Genomic DNA, 17,747 nt, shown 5'->3' with positions numbered 1-17,747 from the left:
TCTTATTTTCTGCTAACTTATAGGTTAATAACTAGGGAACCAACAAAAGTTTAAATTATTACCAAAAAATTAAAACTTCTTTTGATATTTTTTTAAGATGTTGAAATTAGGTGTTTTCATTTGGTTAGAGATGTTTTCTTGAGAACTTCTATAATTTAAAAGTATCATATTTAAAAAAAAAATGAATTGCTCTTGGTCGGAGACCTTGTATATGAAGTTTCAGCCTTGTAAGAATGTTTATGACAGAACTGCAAACTCTGAGAATGCCTGCAGGTAATGGAAACACTGACAGGTTCTTAATTATGGAACCGCTACCAGGCAACGTTATGCCATAGGCTCTCTGTGACAAAATAGACTGGTTTGGCTGCCTATAAATTTTGATACGTCCTGTGGACGGTTAAAAGTAAAATTCCCCTGAGGTTAAGTAAAAATTCTTTAAAAAGAATGACAAGCATTTTATTTGAGTTTAAACATTGTTTAACTGTGATAGTGTTGGAAGAATAAGTTTTCCTAGTTTAGACTTACTGTAATAATGTACCCTTTCCTTTCAGACCTAAGTACAAAAAACTGTTACCTTTGAGAATTGGTATTTCTTCTTCCTGTTATCAGTCATATTGAGAGTTGATATTTCCTCTCCCTGTTATCAGTCATATTTCTGTGTTTTTCTTGTAGGAATTCATGGGGAAAAATATATTTGAAACATTTAGATGACTACAGATGGAATATGTTTCTGTTTAGCAATCTTTTCAACAAATAGTATTTTTCTTTGAATGGCCGACGGTAATAGAGAGTTCTGTTAGGAAAAAGACTTCAAAGGATCCATCCCCTAGATTTAGGTCTAGGTCACAGCTCAAGGAGCTTCATTGATATAATGAGGGCTGGAGTTGGAGTTTAGAAAATTGGCAGATGAATGGCAATCTGGAAGTAGGCTGCTTTTTCCAGTAGCAGTTAGGAAGAATGAGTAACAGCTAGACAGCCAGTCAGTCACACTCCAGGCAGAGATCTGAGTGGTTTTATCGGCTGAGGGAAAAAGCAGAAAGAGCGAGTGAAGATATCATTCCCTCCGTTTGTGTTACTGCTACACTTCACAGGCATTCTGCTTTTCACTGTGTAGCAAGTGCTTACTTGAATGTTCATTTACCTAGATCATTTCCTTGTTTAGAATCTTTCCCAGGATATTCTCAGGATAAAATCCAATCCTCCTTAATTGGCATCCAGGGTCAGCCTCAGGCTGGTGCCTGCACACCCCCAGACTACCCCTGCCTTGCTCCTCTCCCCCGTCCTAGACTGCAGTCCTTCTGAATCTCGCTTGGTCCTTACATGCACTGTACTTTTCTCTTATCACTGGGTCTTCCCACATCCTGGTGCCTGTGTCCGAACCACTCTTCCCTCCTTCCCAAGCCTGCCTCTCCGTTTGGCTAACTCCTGTGCATCCTTCAGTGTCATTGTTCCAGGAGGCCCTCCCAACTCCTTGGGCCAGGTCAAGTTCCTCTCCAGCAGAGCATGCTCTGTTCTCGTGACGTATCACTTTATTGCACTTATTTGCCTAATTTCTCTCTTTTCCTATGGACCTTGAGTTCAGTGAGCCCAGAAACCATGTTTCCTGTGTTTAACCACAGTATCTAGAGCCTGTAAATAGGAGTATTCTACAAATATGTATTCCATTTAATTAATTTACTATATTCTTAGAACAATACCTATAAATAGTGAAGTTCTTGCTTAATAAACCAAATGAATTTAACTATTTCTTGATGAAAATGTTTCCACAGAAAACACACACCTGCATACCAATTTTCTTTAGAGAATTAAGAATATTCTTTTTTAAAAAAGATTTTATTTATTTATTTGAGAGAGAGCACAAGCAGTGGGGAGGGGCAGAGGGAGAGGGAGAAGCAGACTCCCCACTGAGCAGGGAGCCCCATATGGGGCTCGATCCCAGGACCCTGGGATCATGACCTGAGCTGAAGGCAGATGCTTAACCAACTGAGCCACCCAGGCGCCCCAAGAATATTCTGAATATTATTATTCCATGTAGTACATAACCACTAATCTTATGGTTTATCTTTTTTTAGGAGCAGGAGCTTGATGAAGAATAGAAGAATTTCTGGTTGTTTACATGATATACAAGCCCACCCAATTCAGAATTTGCATTCTTCCCATTCATCAGGTATTTTTTCATCAAATTTTCTTGTATACTGAAAAAAGCATCAAGTCCTGGCTCAATTACTACCTTGTTTCATGTTCTTATGCAAATCATTTCATCTTCTACAAGTTTCCATTTTCTTTATAAAGTGAAAGGGGTGGGCTGGGTGGCCCTTTCCATGTCTAAAATTGTGTGCTACGTGATTTATTTCAAAGCCTTTTAGTAGAGTAGCTAATTCAAATGTGAAAAAACGTTTAAAAGAAAAAGCTATAGGAATTTTTCCAGTCATAATTATTTTATGTGAATATGGATTACAACATTAATTTTCCTATAGAGGGGGAAATATACATTGTATATATATGTATGTGTATATATATATATACACACACTGCAAATTTGCATGTGTAGCTAGCTACCTGTAATAATTTAAATGCCTACCAGGTGGCAGTGGATCACTACACAGCAATAAAGAAGAACAAATAACTGTTTCACTCAACAACCTGGATGAATCCCAAAAACATTATATGGAGTGAAAGCAAGCAGATAATAAGTAGATACTGTGTGATTATATTTCTATGAAGCTGAAGAACTAATGTATGATGACAGAAGCCAGAGTAGTTCAGAATAGAACAATGGCTCAAAATGACAGACCCCTGTTGGAATGCCATTGTGGACACCTTGTACGCGTTGATCTAAGTGGGGGCCCCGTACACACATGTAAAAACAATAAGCTGTACACTTAAGACATGCACACTTTATAGGCTATATACCTTAGTAAACAAAAAATTAAAGTTACCGTGTAATGTAATAATCTATTTGATAATAGCATTAATGGAATAGAAGTAGTCATGAAAGAAACTGTAGCTCATCTTGACTTTAAAATAAATTAAGCTTCTTTTTAATCATAAAATTACCTTTTAGGAAGATAATTACTTGTTTAATCTAAGGGAAAACAAAGCAAGGGGTCAGCTTTTTGTTTACCAGCATAATAAAAGGTTATATATCTGTGGTATCAAGTTATTTACTCAGTATTATTTGAGAGTAAGATGTTTTACAAAAGTAATTTTTCCGGATAATTTAAAGCTGTCTTTTTTAAGGGCCATATTTAAAAATTAAATAAAATACAAGAGGTCTTTGCTTGTTTGCAGTTTTCAAAGAGGGAAACAGAACCACATGTGCCTTTAGTATGAACCTGCCCAGGCAGCCATGGGCCTCTGGACGGTGCACAGTGCAGCTCTGGGAAGTTGAGCAAGTGTCCTAACTTCTCACCTTAAGTGCCATACTTTTAACTAGAGTTTTGCAAGGCTTTTTAAAATGTTGATGCTGGATTTTAGAATGCATTAACATCATTATCTTCTTAAACAAAGAATATATTGTTAACTGCTCATGATGACTAGAATATTATCATTATCATCATTATGATACTATTACCCTACAGTGATAGAGCTTTGCATTTTGTAACTTTTCTTTTTTTCTCTTCCCGAATCAAATTCTTATCTTTGGTCTAGACTCTTTTTTAAAAATGCTTTTTATTTTGTTTTGTTTTTAAGTAAACTCTTCCCCCGAACCTGGGGCTCAAACTCACGACCCCGAGATCAAGAGTCACATGCTCTACTGACTGAGCCAGCCAAGCTCCCCTGTCCTAGACCCTTATTAGTCCCCACCCTTTGCCTTTATTCTACCTTCCTTTTAGTTTGCTGTTTAATCACCTATGAACTGGACCGAAAAAATAATCTTTTTTTTTTTTTTTTAAGATTTTATTTATTTGACAGAGAGAGACACAGCGAGAGAGGGAACACAAGCAGGGGGAGTGGGAGAGGGAGGAGCAGGCTTCCCGCTGAGCAGGGAGCCCGATGCGGGGCTCGATCCCAGGACTCTGGGATCATGACCTGAGCCGAAGGCAGACGCTTAACGACTGAGCCACCCAGGCGCCCCCGAAAAAATAATCTTGTTTATTAAATGAGAATCATTATACTCATGAGTTAGCATTCCAGTATAAAGTTATTTCCAGAGGCTCCATATGAGCTCTTCAAACTATTTCCATTTACTTCTGGTTTGGACAGTGCTTAGAAAATTATGCTGAGGGGCGCCTGGGTGGCTCAGTTGGTTAAGTGACTGCCTTCAGCTCAGGTCATGATCCTGGAGTCCCAGGATCGAGTCCCACATTGGGCCCCCTGCTCAGCAGGGAGTCTGCTTCTCCCTCTGACCCTCTTCCCTCTCGTGCTCTCTGTCTCTCATTCTCTCTTTCTCAAATAAATAAATAAAATCTTTAAAAAAAGAAAAGAAAAGAAAAGAAAATTATGCTGAAAGTCTCTCCCAGAGATGTGATATCTTAATTGTACAGAATCACTGGCTTTAGCCTATTTTGATTACAGTATGCCTAGAGAAGAAATCAGTATAAAATAGAGCTATTGAGACATTCCTTTTAATATAGTTTGCTTTAGTATTGCCTACACTTTCAGCTTATGAATTAATCAGATTATTTATATTGTGATATTTATATTTATTATGTTTATATTATTTTTCATGTAACTGCCATTGTTTTCACTAATTCAGAGTTTCCTAGGTGTTCCCAAAAAGTAAATAAGGAAGGAGATTAAACCAATGTTACTTAGTTTATTTGCATTGTCTGTATTGTGATTGAGGAACTACTAACCTATGGATTGATTCCACTGAGAGATTAATTGACTCCTTTTTAGAATTGTGTTTTCACTTTGGCTTATAGAAATAAGAATGCGTTGAAATAAGAGTAGCCTACTTTGAATTTACTGATCAATGAGTCTATAATATGCTTGCATTAATACATTTGTTTGGAAATATTGTGCCTGAAAAGTAGGCTTAAGTTGGCTATTTTCTACTGATATAGGCCTACTGGAGAAATCGAGCACTATTTACTCAAGTTCAGCAGAATCTTTTCTTCCTGGAATTTGCAAAGAATTGATTGGGTCATCCTTAGATTTTCTTGGACAGAGTTATGATGAAGAAAAAACCATGGCAGACAGCCTGATTAATAATTTTCTTAAAATTTATCACGGGCTATTTGCCATTTCCAAAGCTCATGAAGAACAAGATGAAGAAAGTCAAGATAACTGTAAGCAACCTTACTGCTTTTATTAACTTACATGAATGATTATTTTCTGCAATTATGTTTTCTTTTGAATGACTGTCATATTTCACATGCATTTTCTGACTATGCTAAAGTGTTTTAATGGTGATCATATATGAGTTCTTTTATCTGGAGGTTATTTCTTCCAGTAATTTTCCTTCTTCTTTCAAAGTGTTCTCTTCTGATCGAGCAACCCAGGCATTTACAATCCAGGTCACATGTGCTTTTGAGCAGCTTGTGGTGCTAATCAAACATTGGCTAAATGATACTCCGCCTTGTACCAGCACAGCAAGACTTGAAGATGAATTGAGACAAGAGGTTAAAAAACTAGGAGGCTACTTACAATTGTTTTTGCAGGTAAATTGATTTGCTGATTTTCATTTGACGAATTCATTTATTCAGCAAGTATTTACTGACCTGTCTGCATCTTCCCCAAAATTAGATCTGTAGGATTTTCAGAAGTGATTTCTGTTTTGCAATTCTGAAACTGTGGTTTTCTATTGTTTGTTGTTTATGGCCTCTGTGCCAGGCACTAAGAGTTCTCAGTGATTTACAAATATTAACTCATTTAATTCTCGTAACAACTTCAGGAGTGGATACTGTTACTAATCACCATTTTATAAATGAAGAAATGGAGGTGAAGGATATGTAGACTATCCAATGTTACATATATAACCAGTAAGTGATAGAGTTAGGATTTGAACCCAGGCAGTCTTGGGCCTAGAGTTCATGCTCTTTACTATGTGTATGCTACTATGCTAGTCCTCAATAATGGCTATGGGGAAAAAGGCAAAGTCTTGCTCTGGTTATGTATTGGGTTTCAGCTTATGCTGAATTAGTGACAAGCCCGGTGATGTACAGGCAAGGAAAATATATATTTTTTTCTGTTTACCTTATATCAAGTGAGATTAGACTTGGCTCTGAAGAAGAAGTAAGCTAAAAGCTTACTCTCTGTCATATAAAATCTGGAAGTAGGCATGGTGGCTCTGGTCCACTTCTTTTTTTTTTTTTTTTTAAAGATTTTATTTATTTATTTGACAGAGAAAGACACAGCGAGAGAGGGAACACAAGCAGGGGGAGTGGGAGAGGGAGAAGCAGGCTTTCCCACGGAGCAGGGAGCCTGATGTGGGGCTCGATCCCAGGACCCTGGGATCATGACCTGAGCCAAAGGCAGATGCTTAACGACTGAGCCACCCAGGCGCCCCTCTGGTCCACTTCTTGAGATCCAAGCTCCTTCCAGTACACCGTTCTACCAAGCCTAAAGCATGGCCCTTTATTTCATGGTCCACCATGTTGGTGGAGCTCTGTCTGAGTTCAGTGCAGCAGGTTGGAAGAAGTGACAAAGAAGAGAAGGGCCAAAGAGAAGGGAAGTTTCTGGAAATTTCCATATGACATTTCTCTCTATATATCTTTGGCCAGAACTTCATCACATGACCATATCTAGTTACAAGTATTATTGGGGAATGTACTTTTTATTCTGGACAGCTATATACCTAGTGGAAAATCAAGGATTCTATTACTACAGAAGAAGTGGAGAATTTTATATTAGATGATACCTAGTCATCCACCATTTCAGTGGACTCCTCCATAAGAATTCTTTGAATAGGGGCGCCTGGGTGGCCGAGTCAGTTAAGCATCCAATTCTTGATTTTGGCTCAGGTCATAACCTTAGGGTCATGAGATCAAGCCTTGTGTTAGGCTCTGCGTTCAGTGTGGAGTCTGCTTAGGATTTTCTCTCTCCCTCTCCCTCTGCCCTTACCCTGCTTGTGCATGCATGCACGTACTCTTTCTCTCTAAATAAATAAAATCTTTAAAAAAATAAAGAAAGAAAGAATTCCTTGAATATATGAGGGGAGCCGATATGAAAACACCAAAAGTGATAGGTTTCATTTTTTAAAATGGGTGACTTTGCTTCATAACAAAATGTTCCAGAATGTTTGAACAAATCTTATGTTTTTGTGCCCACCAAAAGACTTTCTACATTCTATTATTGTAGTAAAAGTTAGTTGTATCAAATATTTCCTGAGTGGGCTATTTACTTGATAGGATTTGGAAATGTTTGTTTGAGTAATCTAACTAGTCAAATTGAAATCAAATGTTTATTTTTAATTGTCCATTATTCTTCCCTAGGAAGTTTTTCTGGGTCTCCCCATGACTTGGTTAGGCATTTCTCTTATTTGTTTTTCTGATAATCCTGTACTTCACCTATAATGCCTTTTAATATAACATATTTATAAACCTACACACCTCAATGGGCAGTAACCTTCGGGCAGTTAGAGGCGCTAAGAGTCCTTTTTTCACAAGGACTCATCATATGATAGATGCTCGGTTGGATACTTGTTACTGGATTAATTATAAATTCACACTGGATGAAGGATCACTTTGGATATAAGCAGTGAGGAAAGAGAATGACCCTAGCACAGAGAGGCGGGCTACAAACAGGTATGGGTGAAGTGATAGATGAAGGAAATGCTCTGATAGCATAGAGCTATGAAAATGAAAGGGAAGGCTGGCCAGAGAGCAAAGCTGGGGAACAAAAACCTGAGAGTCCGACTTATGCTTGAGCCTGGAGAAGGAAGCTAGTTGAGGGGTTGTGGTGGAAAAGAGAGTGTGAGATATACTTAGTTGGCTCTTAGATTTTAGAGGTAGTTCAGGAACAGAAAAAACCCCAAAACCCACTATTGGCATTTGGAAATCCTTTTTGAATGCATGCTAAATTAGTTCTCTGTCCTTTGGCAAATGCTTAACTTTTTAAGTCTCCCCATTTTCTCATTGGGAAAATAAAAATAACAGTGCCTATCTGGCAAGGTAGAGGACCAGATGGATGGATGTTATAAGAAAGTACCTATTAGAGTAACTGGTAGGTAGTTTCTTTCCTTCTTTTCATTCTCTAGGAAGAACACTTTGAACTTAACTTAGGGGTTATGACCTATAGCCCTATGGGAAATGTTTTACGTAAGGAATCAAGGATGGAGAGAAGAGGTAACTTGAAGGGGAGATTAGACCAAGCTCAGGAGAGACTTAAGTTGGCAAAACTGAATTTAGTAACTATACTTCTTACCTAAGTGTGGTTTGAGAATTCCTACCTTGTAGCAGTATTATAAGGATGGCCCAGAAAGCAAGCCAAGAAAAGTATTCTGAAGAATCACTACAGTTGGCAGGTAACAGAAAGAAAAGCTTGGGGGGCACCTCCTCATTCCTCTTGGGCATGTGTACTGTGGTGTAGAAGCCTTTTGTTGAAGGGTTGTTTTTCCCCCTTTCACTTCCCTTTCCTCTTTCTTCTCCCCTGAGAAGAGAAAGTATCTTTATTAACCATCTTTCAGATGGCTACTAGGACAGGAAAAGTTCAAAGGCAAAAAAGAGCCACCATTTTGTTCCCTTTTTTGGTGTGGACCATTCACTTATTGCTTCTGTCTTCTATCTAGTTGATTGCATATTTGTCTTAGGTCTCCTACTAGGGTGTAAGGTCTTTGAAGGTAGAAGCTATATCCTAGTCATTTTATTATCGTTAGTAGCTACAGGGTTGCATGTTTTCTGATTCTAACTGAGATTTTTATGAAGCATAGTCACTATATCAATGAATGCAGAATTTGTTTTCTTCAAATTGCTTTTCCGATCTTTTCTTTACCTCTGTTTGTAATCTCATGTATCTGATATACTGATCCATTTTTGTTTTATAGGGATGTTGTTCAGATATCTCATCAATGGTAAAGGAGGCTCAAAAGAAAATAATCCAAATTGTACAACAAGCTGTAAAGTATGTGGGACAGTTAGCTGTTCTTAAAGGGAGCAAGCTGCACTTTCTGGAAAATAGTAGCAACAAGGCTGCCAGTGTTCAGGTAATTTGGTAATATTAGTTTTGAAAGACTTCGTCTGAGGGAACAGTGTAGACTTCTGATAATAGTATCACTAAACATGATAAGCTGTTTTTATTTTAAAATAGTTCATACTTTTAATAATTTGGCAATATGATTTAAACCTGTTTCAATCTAAGTTGGTTAAATGTACTGGATAATTCTGGTTCACTTTGCCTTTTGGATCTTTGCTTTGATGATAGGTACCTACTCTGGAGGGTTTGCTCAGCTAATCAACACATAAAGAGCTCTACAATTCTAGAAAATTTGTATTTGCTTGCTTTAAGTATTCATGCCATTGAAAACATAGTATTATATTAGAATGTTACTGTATTCTAGCAACACAGCGTCCTAAGATGACATTCTTTTTTTTTTTTTTTTTTAATTTAAATTTTACTTAGTTAACATACAGTGCAATATTGGTTTCTGGAGTAGAACTCAGTGGTTCATCACTTACATACAACACCCAGTGCTCATCACTAGTGCCCTCCTTAATACCCATCACCCATCTAGCCCACCTCCCTCAGACAGATATCCCTTATTACATGTTATATGTGGAATGCTAGATTACAGATTTTCTTATAGACTGTTTTTATTCCAGCCTTAGTTGAATTTAATAAACTTGGAACTTACTATAGTCCTAAAATAAGCAGAAAATATAACTTAATTATTTTATATATATTTTTAAATATAAAACCTGGGTTTTCCACTTAATGCTTAAAAACTTTTTCTAGGAGGATTTCATGGATGCTCTTTGTGATGGTATAGGCTTAGGAATGAAGATCCTATTAGATTCTGGAATAGAAAAAGCAAAAGAACTTCAGCATGAACTCTTAAGGCGATGTACCCAAAATGAGGTAAGAGGAATAAAAGAACATTCTATATAGTACCAGATGGTCTATAAAGTTGATTTTAAAAAAATAGTTTAATTCAACTAAATTGGATTCTTATAAATTTATGTATTTTAATTTGTGTCAAATTATTTTTTTTATTGGAAAGGCTGATTGTGATCATTATGTCATGGTGCTATTTCCCCAAGTTACTCTTGAGTTACTGCGGCCTCTGTTCTGTACTTTCGCTAAGTCTGTCAGTTATTGTCTGTGAGCAGTCTGTGGAGAAACTCCAGAGCAGAATGGAGTATGGCAGTGACATCTAGTGTTCACTTTCTGCTTGTCTGTTTCTTCCTCATCTTTTCCGCTTAAGAATGCAAACTACCGTTTATTGATCTAATATTTTAAACTAAATATTTTGCCAGAGGCATTCACATCTGTTATTTCATATCAAGGTACAGAATCAACAAAGATTTGAGTGACCTCCTAAGATATGCTTCCTCCCCACCCTCTCCAGCTAACTGACATTAAAGCATAAAACCAGTCGCTGTCTTAGAGGTGGCACTGTGTTTAAAACCTATCTGTCATTTTTCAGCGATCATTTATCAAGTCGATGCTCTGACTCTGTTTCTTCACCTGTCATATGTAATAATACTTACGTCCTAGGTTGTGAGTCATTTATTTATTAAATAATCTCCCAGCACATGTATGAGACTAGGTGCTCTACATAGAACAGTGGTGAACCTCCCCACTTTGCAAGGGAGGAATTATTTGTGTTCCTATGCATTTCACTGAGCTGCAGGACCTTGTCCAGTCGTCCTGAGCCAGGGTTTTATATTCTACCTATTTGATTGACTCCGAAACTCAGCATGCTACAAAAATCAGGTTTGTAAATCATTGTTCATGTTAACTTTCTTTATTGAGAGTTATTATTAGTGAATTGGGGACTCAGAAGATGAGTTCCAATCTTTGTGGCAGTGAGTCTCAGAGCCCTGGCTGTTCTAGAATCTCGTTGTAACAACTTCTTGTTAAAACCATCTCTGCCCTTTCCTGTCTTTTTCTGGAGTCCGTCAGCTGTGATGGAGCTGCCTGGGGGATATTGTGTTTGCTGACTCATCCCCACTAGGGTGGGTACTCATTTACATACATACTGATTGATCTAGGAAAGTCAGTCAGATGGAGGACTGTTAGCTTCCACCCCTCTTGACTCCTTTCCAGGACAGCATCGACTAAGTTAGATATTTTTTTTTTCCTTTTAGAAAAACGTTTTCATTAATGTGTGTCTAGCTTCCTTATCAGGGGAGAAATTTTCCATGTAAGCCAGAGGGGATCTCCATCCCTTTCCTCAGATTAAAGGGCTACATGGGTTCATCTCTGCCCAAACTGGCTCCAAACTGGAAAAAATACTGAACGTTAAATTGCCCTCCTACTTCCTGTGTAGCCATGAGCTGCTTACCTGGGCCTCACTTGTTTCATTTAAAAAGTGAGGATGGGTGCCTGGGTGGCTCAGTCTTTAAGCGGCTGCCTTCAGCTCAGGTCATGATCCCAGGGTCCTGGGATCGAGCCCCGCATCAGGCTCCCTGCTCCGAGGAAGCCTGCTCCTCCCTCTCCCACTCCCCCTGCTTCTGTTCTCTCTCTCGCTGTGTCTCTCTCTGTCAAATAAATAAATAAAATCTTTTAAAAAAATTAAAAATTAAAAAAATAAAAAAAAAGTGAGGATGGTCATACATACTTCATAAGATTGTTCTGAGAATTATGTGAAATTAAGAACAGTGGACAGGAAAATGCAAGACACAGTACCCGACAGATCTTAGCTGCCTCAGCTTGCTTGCGCTTGTTCTCTCTGTATGTTTGCCTTTCTCACTTCGTGTTATTTTGTTTTTAAAATAAAAATGCATTCAAAAGGAGCTCATTTTGCCATGAAATCAAGATACGTGGGTCTAGTCCTGTTCCAGGAGACGTGAGGCTAATTTCAGTTCTGTCATGCAACTTTGAAGACAGTGGGCTCATACCGCCCACTGCAGGCATCTCCAGCTGGGTTGTGCCCAGCAGCGGGACCATTTATCCCTCAAACACTATCTGTCGCTGTTTACAAAGTAGAATTTCTGCCGGCAGTAAGTGCAAGAGGGTATAGAATAAGTCCGTGAAAAGCAGAGGCGAAGTAACGCATGTGAATGTGCTTATTAGTACGCAGTAGAGCAGGGTGCGGAATTAGCTTACCCAGCTAAAGGGTCAGGCCCGTCTGGCATAAAATTCGTATCATCGGCCTCTTCATGCAGACTTCTCCCTCCCTTCCTCTCATTTTCTTTCTCTCATTTTCTATATCCCACAGCTGTTTAGTCATGGTGGGGTTTTAGCTTATCATATTCTTAGAAACAAAGAATCTGAAGAAATAGAAAATGGGTTCAAACATAAGGCATTGGAGTTATAATTGTAAAGCTGGAGCCAGGGGAAAAAAAGAATTTGTGTGTTCCTTTCTTTTACCACATAGAGGAAATTTAAGTTAGACCTAGGGAAGAACTGTGTGGGTAAAGCCAATTAAATTCTTTAACACCATCCCCTGGCAGAAATTAAGTGAGAAGTTACCTTAGGGGGGCAGCATTGAGCAGTACAAAAGCAAAGACTTCAAATTGCGACTGGGGGTTCCCACCCTGATTCTGGGTCTTAGGAGCTTGGAATCTGTTTTCTTATTTGTAAACGGAAGACAATTGCATATGCAGCATAGAATTATGATTGAGAAGCAAATAATAAAACACGTAAGTGAAATCACTCGGACATAGGAAGACAAATACTGTATGATCTCACTTATATGTGGAATCTAAAAAAAAAATCAAAAAACCTTAACTCATAGAAACATGGAAACAGAACACTTTAGTGGTTACCTGAGGCGAGGGTGGGGGGTGGAGGTGGGGGTGGTACGTCAAATGAGTGCAGGTGGTTCAAAAATACCAGCTTCCGGCTATAAGATAAAGAAGCCCTGGGGATGTAATGTACAACATGGTGATGATAGTTAGTAATACTACTATGTTGTATATTTGAAAGTTGCTAAGAGAGTCGATCTTAAAAATTCTCATCGCAAGAAAAAAATTGTAACTCTGAAGTAATGGATGTTAACTAAACTTATTGTGGTGATCATTTTGTAGTATATCGAATCATTATGTTGTACAGTTTTAAACTAATACAGTGTTATGTGTCAAATATATCTTAATGAAACTGGGGAAAATGTATATATAGTTCTTAGAGCATAATATTTGCTGGATATATTAGTTACCTCACCCTCTTCCAAGGGAGTCTTGGAAATTTCATTCCTATAGATATTTGAATGTTAAGACAAAATGCTGTTATTATCACAAACATCAGAGTGTACCTATATTTAATGTAGAATCAATGTGCAATTTATTTTGAAAGAAATTCTGCTTACATGATTTAGGTACTCCAGCTATTTAATTGCAGTCCCCATAACAGAACTTGAGTCTTTTGACTTATTAGACTAAAATTCTTCCCTGTTTCGTCCTATAGAGTTCTAGGATTTTTAAACTTTTAAATAATTATATAATAAAATATGTTAATATTCTCTATAGGTTGCCAAACAGATGAAAGCTAAAGCCATGGGATTGATTGGATGTCTTGAAAACATGTTTGCTGAGTGGAAAACAGTAAGAGAAGCTTTAATGTTTACTTTTGTTTGGTGTATTTTAGCATTTCGTTAGGTTTAAGTATAGATATATGTTTATTTCAGTTTTTATCCTTAGCCAGATAACTCCTTTGTGCATGGTTAGTTGAAGCATGTATCATAGCTCTCTAGCTACTTCCTCTTGGATGTCGTAACTTATTTGTTTTAGTAATAGATAAGATATTGTATAGAGATTGATTAATATTAATGTATTTTATCTATTTCTTACTGCTACTGGTTTAGTAACTGTCAGCTTTTCCTGGGATAGTCATTTGCTAAAAAACTGTGTTTAATAATCAATATGCTTAAAGATTTTAAAATATAGGTGAATTAGACAAATTATTTTATTTTCATGTTACAAGTAAATAGAAAAATATAAACTCAGTATATAATCAATGTGTCAAAAAGGAGTGAAATATCTATGGCTTGAAAATTTTTATTTAAAAATAAATGGGAGATATATAAAGTTGAACTCTAAAAAATTAAATAAATTTATCTTTTATGATATTGGATAATAAAGGCTACTGTTATTTTATTCCCATGTAATATAACAATTGGACTTTGATTTAAAATTAATTTAAAATTCTTGGGGCCCTGGCTTAGTCAGTAGGATATGCAATTCTTGATCTCAGGGTTGTGAGTTCAAGCCCCACACTGGGTATAAAGCTTAGTTAAAAATTTTTTTTTAATTTAAAAAATAAAATTAATTTAAAATTCTTATTTCTTTTAAAAACAGTAATTGTTAATAGTGTATTTTGGTCTTGCTTGTGGAAACAGAACTAAGCACTTGTGAGGAAAGTAAACTCATTCTCTTTCCTGAAGATAAGATTCTGGTGATTAAAACTGTATTGACTAAGCCTTACTGTCATGTAGCTTATATATTTTTAAAAATATTAACTTTATTTACAGAAAAGTTTCAGAACTGAACTACAACAAGAAAATTCTGGATACCAAGATTTGAAGAAGATGGTTAATCTTGCACCAGAATTCCTGAAGTTAAAACATTGCTTAGAGCAAACTATTCAAATTATTATTTCTGCACTGAGAGGTATATACCCCAGACAGAATTTGTAATTAATCAAGATTTTATAGTTTAAGAACTCTCAGACATCTTTTCATTTCTAGTCTAATTCATTAACTAAAGTCTAATTAATGCTACTTCCTTGACATTAATTACCAATATAGGAACTTGTATGGTCGTATTCTCACTTAATATATATAAGTACTTTGCCTAAATAATTAGATCCTAAAAAACCAGGTATTTATTTAGCAGATAAGCTGAGTAATCTCAAGTAGTTTAGATTTATCTTGACAGGGTTACTTTGACCTAAAACATATGTAGAGTCATATAAGAGTAATAAATACCTCATGAAAAATAAAAAGTTTAATGAACTTTTTCTTCTTGCTTAGGATTCCACAGTGACAAAAATCTTCTCAAGAATTGTGTTGAAAGTCTTTGCAACTTGGCCAAGGATCTTCATGATGACTTGAACATGCGCTCTACTTCTCTTGACAGCTGTGAGAAGAAAATACCTCAAGTTGGCCATGGGGGACTAGAATCTCTAGTCAAGTCACTCCTCTTATGTTTTGAATCTGAAGAAAGACCTGATTTGTTGAATCCCTGGGAAACATGTAACCAAAATACCAGAGAAGAAGGACAACAATCTAAATCAAGCAGGACCGACTCTGTTAGGAATAAAGGTGTACCAAAGCAAGTGTATGAATTCCATGGCTCATCCCCAGCAGTGACCTCAGAGGACAGTGCACCCATTAGGATTCAGTGGGTTTGAATTCCGATATGTAGGCACTTTATGACCATCCATGAAAGAGAGAGAACACTGGGTAGGCAATTTTCCTTACGTAGGAGAATATAAAAAGCAGGAAATCAGCATAAATGTTTCAGAGAAGTCCACATCTGTTTGGTGGCCTTCCATTGGGAATGGAGAGTATAAGCATTATGGAATCCCAATTTCAGAATGTGCATTCAGAAGTTTCTCGGCAGACGATTTTAAATAGGCATTCATGGTATTGGAACATGGTGGCAGGAGAATGAAATCAGGAGTTCGAAAACAAGTGAATGGTCATTTCTCCAGTTTCTCATTGCCTTGAATTTTAAATGTTTGGTTTTCACATTGACATACTATCTCTGGTTGGTTCTTCAGCTTGTTTGTAAATGGTTACTATAATTATTATAAGTTATTTTCTCTTGAGTGGAAACACATGAATATGGGGTATTATTACACATGAATAATTTATGCCTGTGCCCTCTCTCCTCTGCAAACAGCTACAATGAGGTTTATGGTGAAATTGCCAATGTAGTAATAACTAAGGCAGCTCAACTTGCAGTGTTATATCTGAGACTGTTTTTCTTGAAAGGTTAACTGGTTGCTGTTTTGAATAGTGTGTTCAAGGGCAGTTTCCTTTTCTTTCCAAATAGAAGTAGTTACCTAAATATAGTATAATTATATGTTAATAAAATGTCTTGCTGACATAGTAGTTCACTATGTTATCTATGTTCCATAATGGGGCTGTATGAATATAGTTTAAAACCAATTAAATATTGCCAGAATCACACTCACCTTTTGAATGGGGTTAGGAAATCAGGGGCTGGACCTTTTCTTGATAATGCTTGTTTTGTTAAAGGTGTAATGAAAGTGTTTGCACAGGATTTGGTAAAGATTAAAGATCCTTATCCTATCTCACAGTTTAAAGAAACCTTGATTTGGAATCGAGTAATAAAGAGAATATTCTCCTTTTGGGATCTTTCATTAAGGAAATAGTTTGACGTTTTTGACCACAAGCATATGTGTAGTTTGGAAAGATACTTAGTGATTCTGCTTGGGTGATATTGAGCAGTTCCTGGAGAATAATTCTTTTAAATAAACAGATCTTCTTCATGTGCCCTTTTCACTTGCAGATATCACTCGTACATTTGGCCTGACGAGTGAAAATCGGACATGAGTAGAATGAATAAATTCGGTAACTGCCTTGCTGGGAAGAGATTGTGGATAATACTGGTTACTGTAGACAGAACAATGTTAATAAACCATGTGCTGTGTTGCCAGGTGCGGTGCTGGCAAATTTGCTTTAATTTTCTTTCTCTCTCTTTTTTTTTTTTTCCTTTTCTTTCTGGCATTTGAGTTTGTATTCTTTATGAAGTGCTAAACATATTTTTAAATAGTCAGTGTTCTGCCAAGTGGCACCTTTGCTATCAAGTTTCATGAAGTATCGATGTACATATAAGAACTTTGCCTGAACGTTGTACTTCTTGGAAGAACTTCCTAAAGTATCAACACAGTAGTTTTCATCTTAATGTTTGGTACTTAATCTTTACTTCCTGCTTTCTAAACTCATGACTTCATTGGTCAGAAACCTATTAGTGTCTTTGTAAAATTTTGTATATATATATATATATATATATTTATACTTTTAAGTAACTTGTTATACAGTATTCAAATGAATGATGAAAATATATTTGCTATTAGAATCATGTGCACTGATAAGAAATGTTATAAAGAGAATGCCTTTAATAAATCTTATTGGCTTGGGGCGCCTGGGTGGCTCAGTCGTTAAGCGTCTGCCTTCGGCTCAGGTCATGATCCCAGGGTCCTGGGATCCAGCCCCGCATCGGGCTCCCTGCTCTGCAGGAAGCCTGCTTCTCCCTCTTCCACTCCCCCTGCTTGTGTTCCCTCTCTCGCTGTGTTTCTCTCTGTCAAATAAATAAATAAAAAATCTTAAAAAAAAAAAAAAAAAAAAAAAAAAAAATAAATCTTATTGGCTTCAGAATTATCTCTTGGTCTCAAGTTTTTTTATTTTATATTGATTTTCTTCTTACTTTATTTCTGACTCAAAATTGCCATAATAGCTCTGCTTTGATAATAGTTATACTAGTTACATCATAGTTATATATATACCTATATAAATATAGTTATAGATATATAGTTATACTGGTATTGCAAATCAAATAATTAGGCAATACTAACCAATAATAATATTATTATGACAACCACTTAGATTTTTTTTCTTTCAACATTGTTCTGCCTCTTCGCAGTTGGTTGTCTGGAATAGCTTTATCCCCATGTGCTGTAGTGGAAAGAGCATGAGCTTTGGAGTTCGACGCATTTTTCACACATTTCAACTA

General features: G+C 36.7%; 1 protein-coding gene across 1 annotated transcript in view; it reads left to right on the top strand.

Moving 5' to 3' along the window:
• KIF14 (kinesin family member 14) overlaps window positions 1-17,089 on the top strand; it is a 53,842-nt gene extending 36,753 nt beyond the window's left edge. The window contains exons 22-29 of the mRNA XM_036086683.2: window positions 2,073-2,167; window positions 5,010-5,234; window positions 5,422-5,606; window positions 8,930-9,088; window positions 9,838-9,960; window positions 13,515-13,589; window positions 14,516-14,654; window positions 15,017-17,089. Coding sequence (XP_035942576.2) covers window positions 2,073-2,167; window positions 5,010-5,234; window positions 5,422-5,606; window positions 8,930-9,088; window positions 9,838-9,960; window positions 13,515-13,589; window positions 14,516-14,654; window positions 15,017-15,396 — 1,381 coding nt within the window. The 3' untranslated portion in view covers window positions 15,397-17,089. The remainder of the gene's footprint in view (window positions 1-2,072; window positions 2,168-5,009; window positions 5,235-5,421; window positions 5,607-8,929; window positions 9,089-9,837; window positions 9,961-13,514; window positions 13,590-14,515; window positions 14,655-15,016) is intronic.
• Window positions 17,090-17,747: the final 658 nt, after the last annotated feature.

Source organism: Halichoerus grypus, chromosome 7 (assembly GCF_964656455.1).
Source record: "Halichoerus grypus chromosome 7, mHalGry1.hap1.1, whole genome shotgun sequence".
In the NCBI taxonomy this organism is placed as follows: Eukaryota; Metazoa; Chordata; class Mammalia; order Carnivora; family Phocidae; genus Halichoerus; species Halichoerus grypus.
The sequence above is the reverse complement of the archived record's forward strand: the minus strand, read 5'-3'. Positions and strand labels throughout refer to the sequence as shown.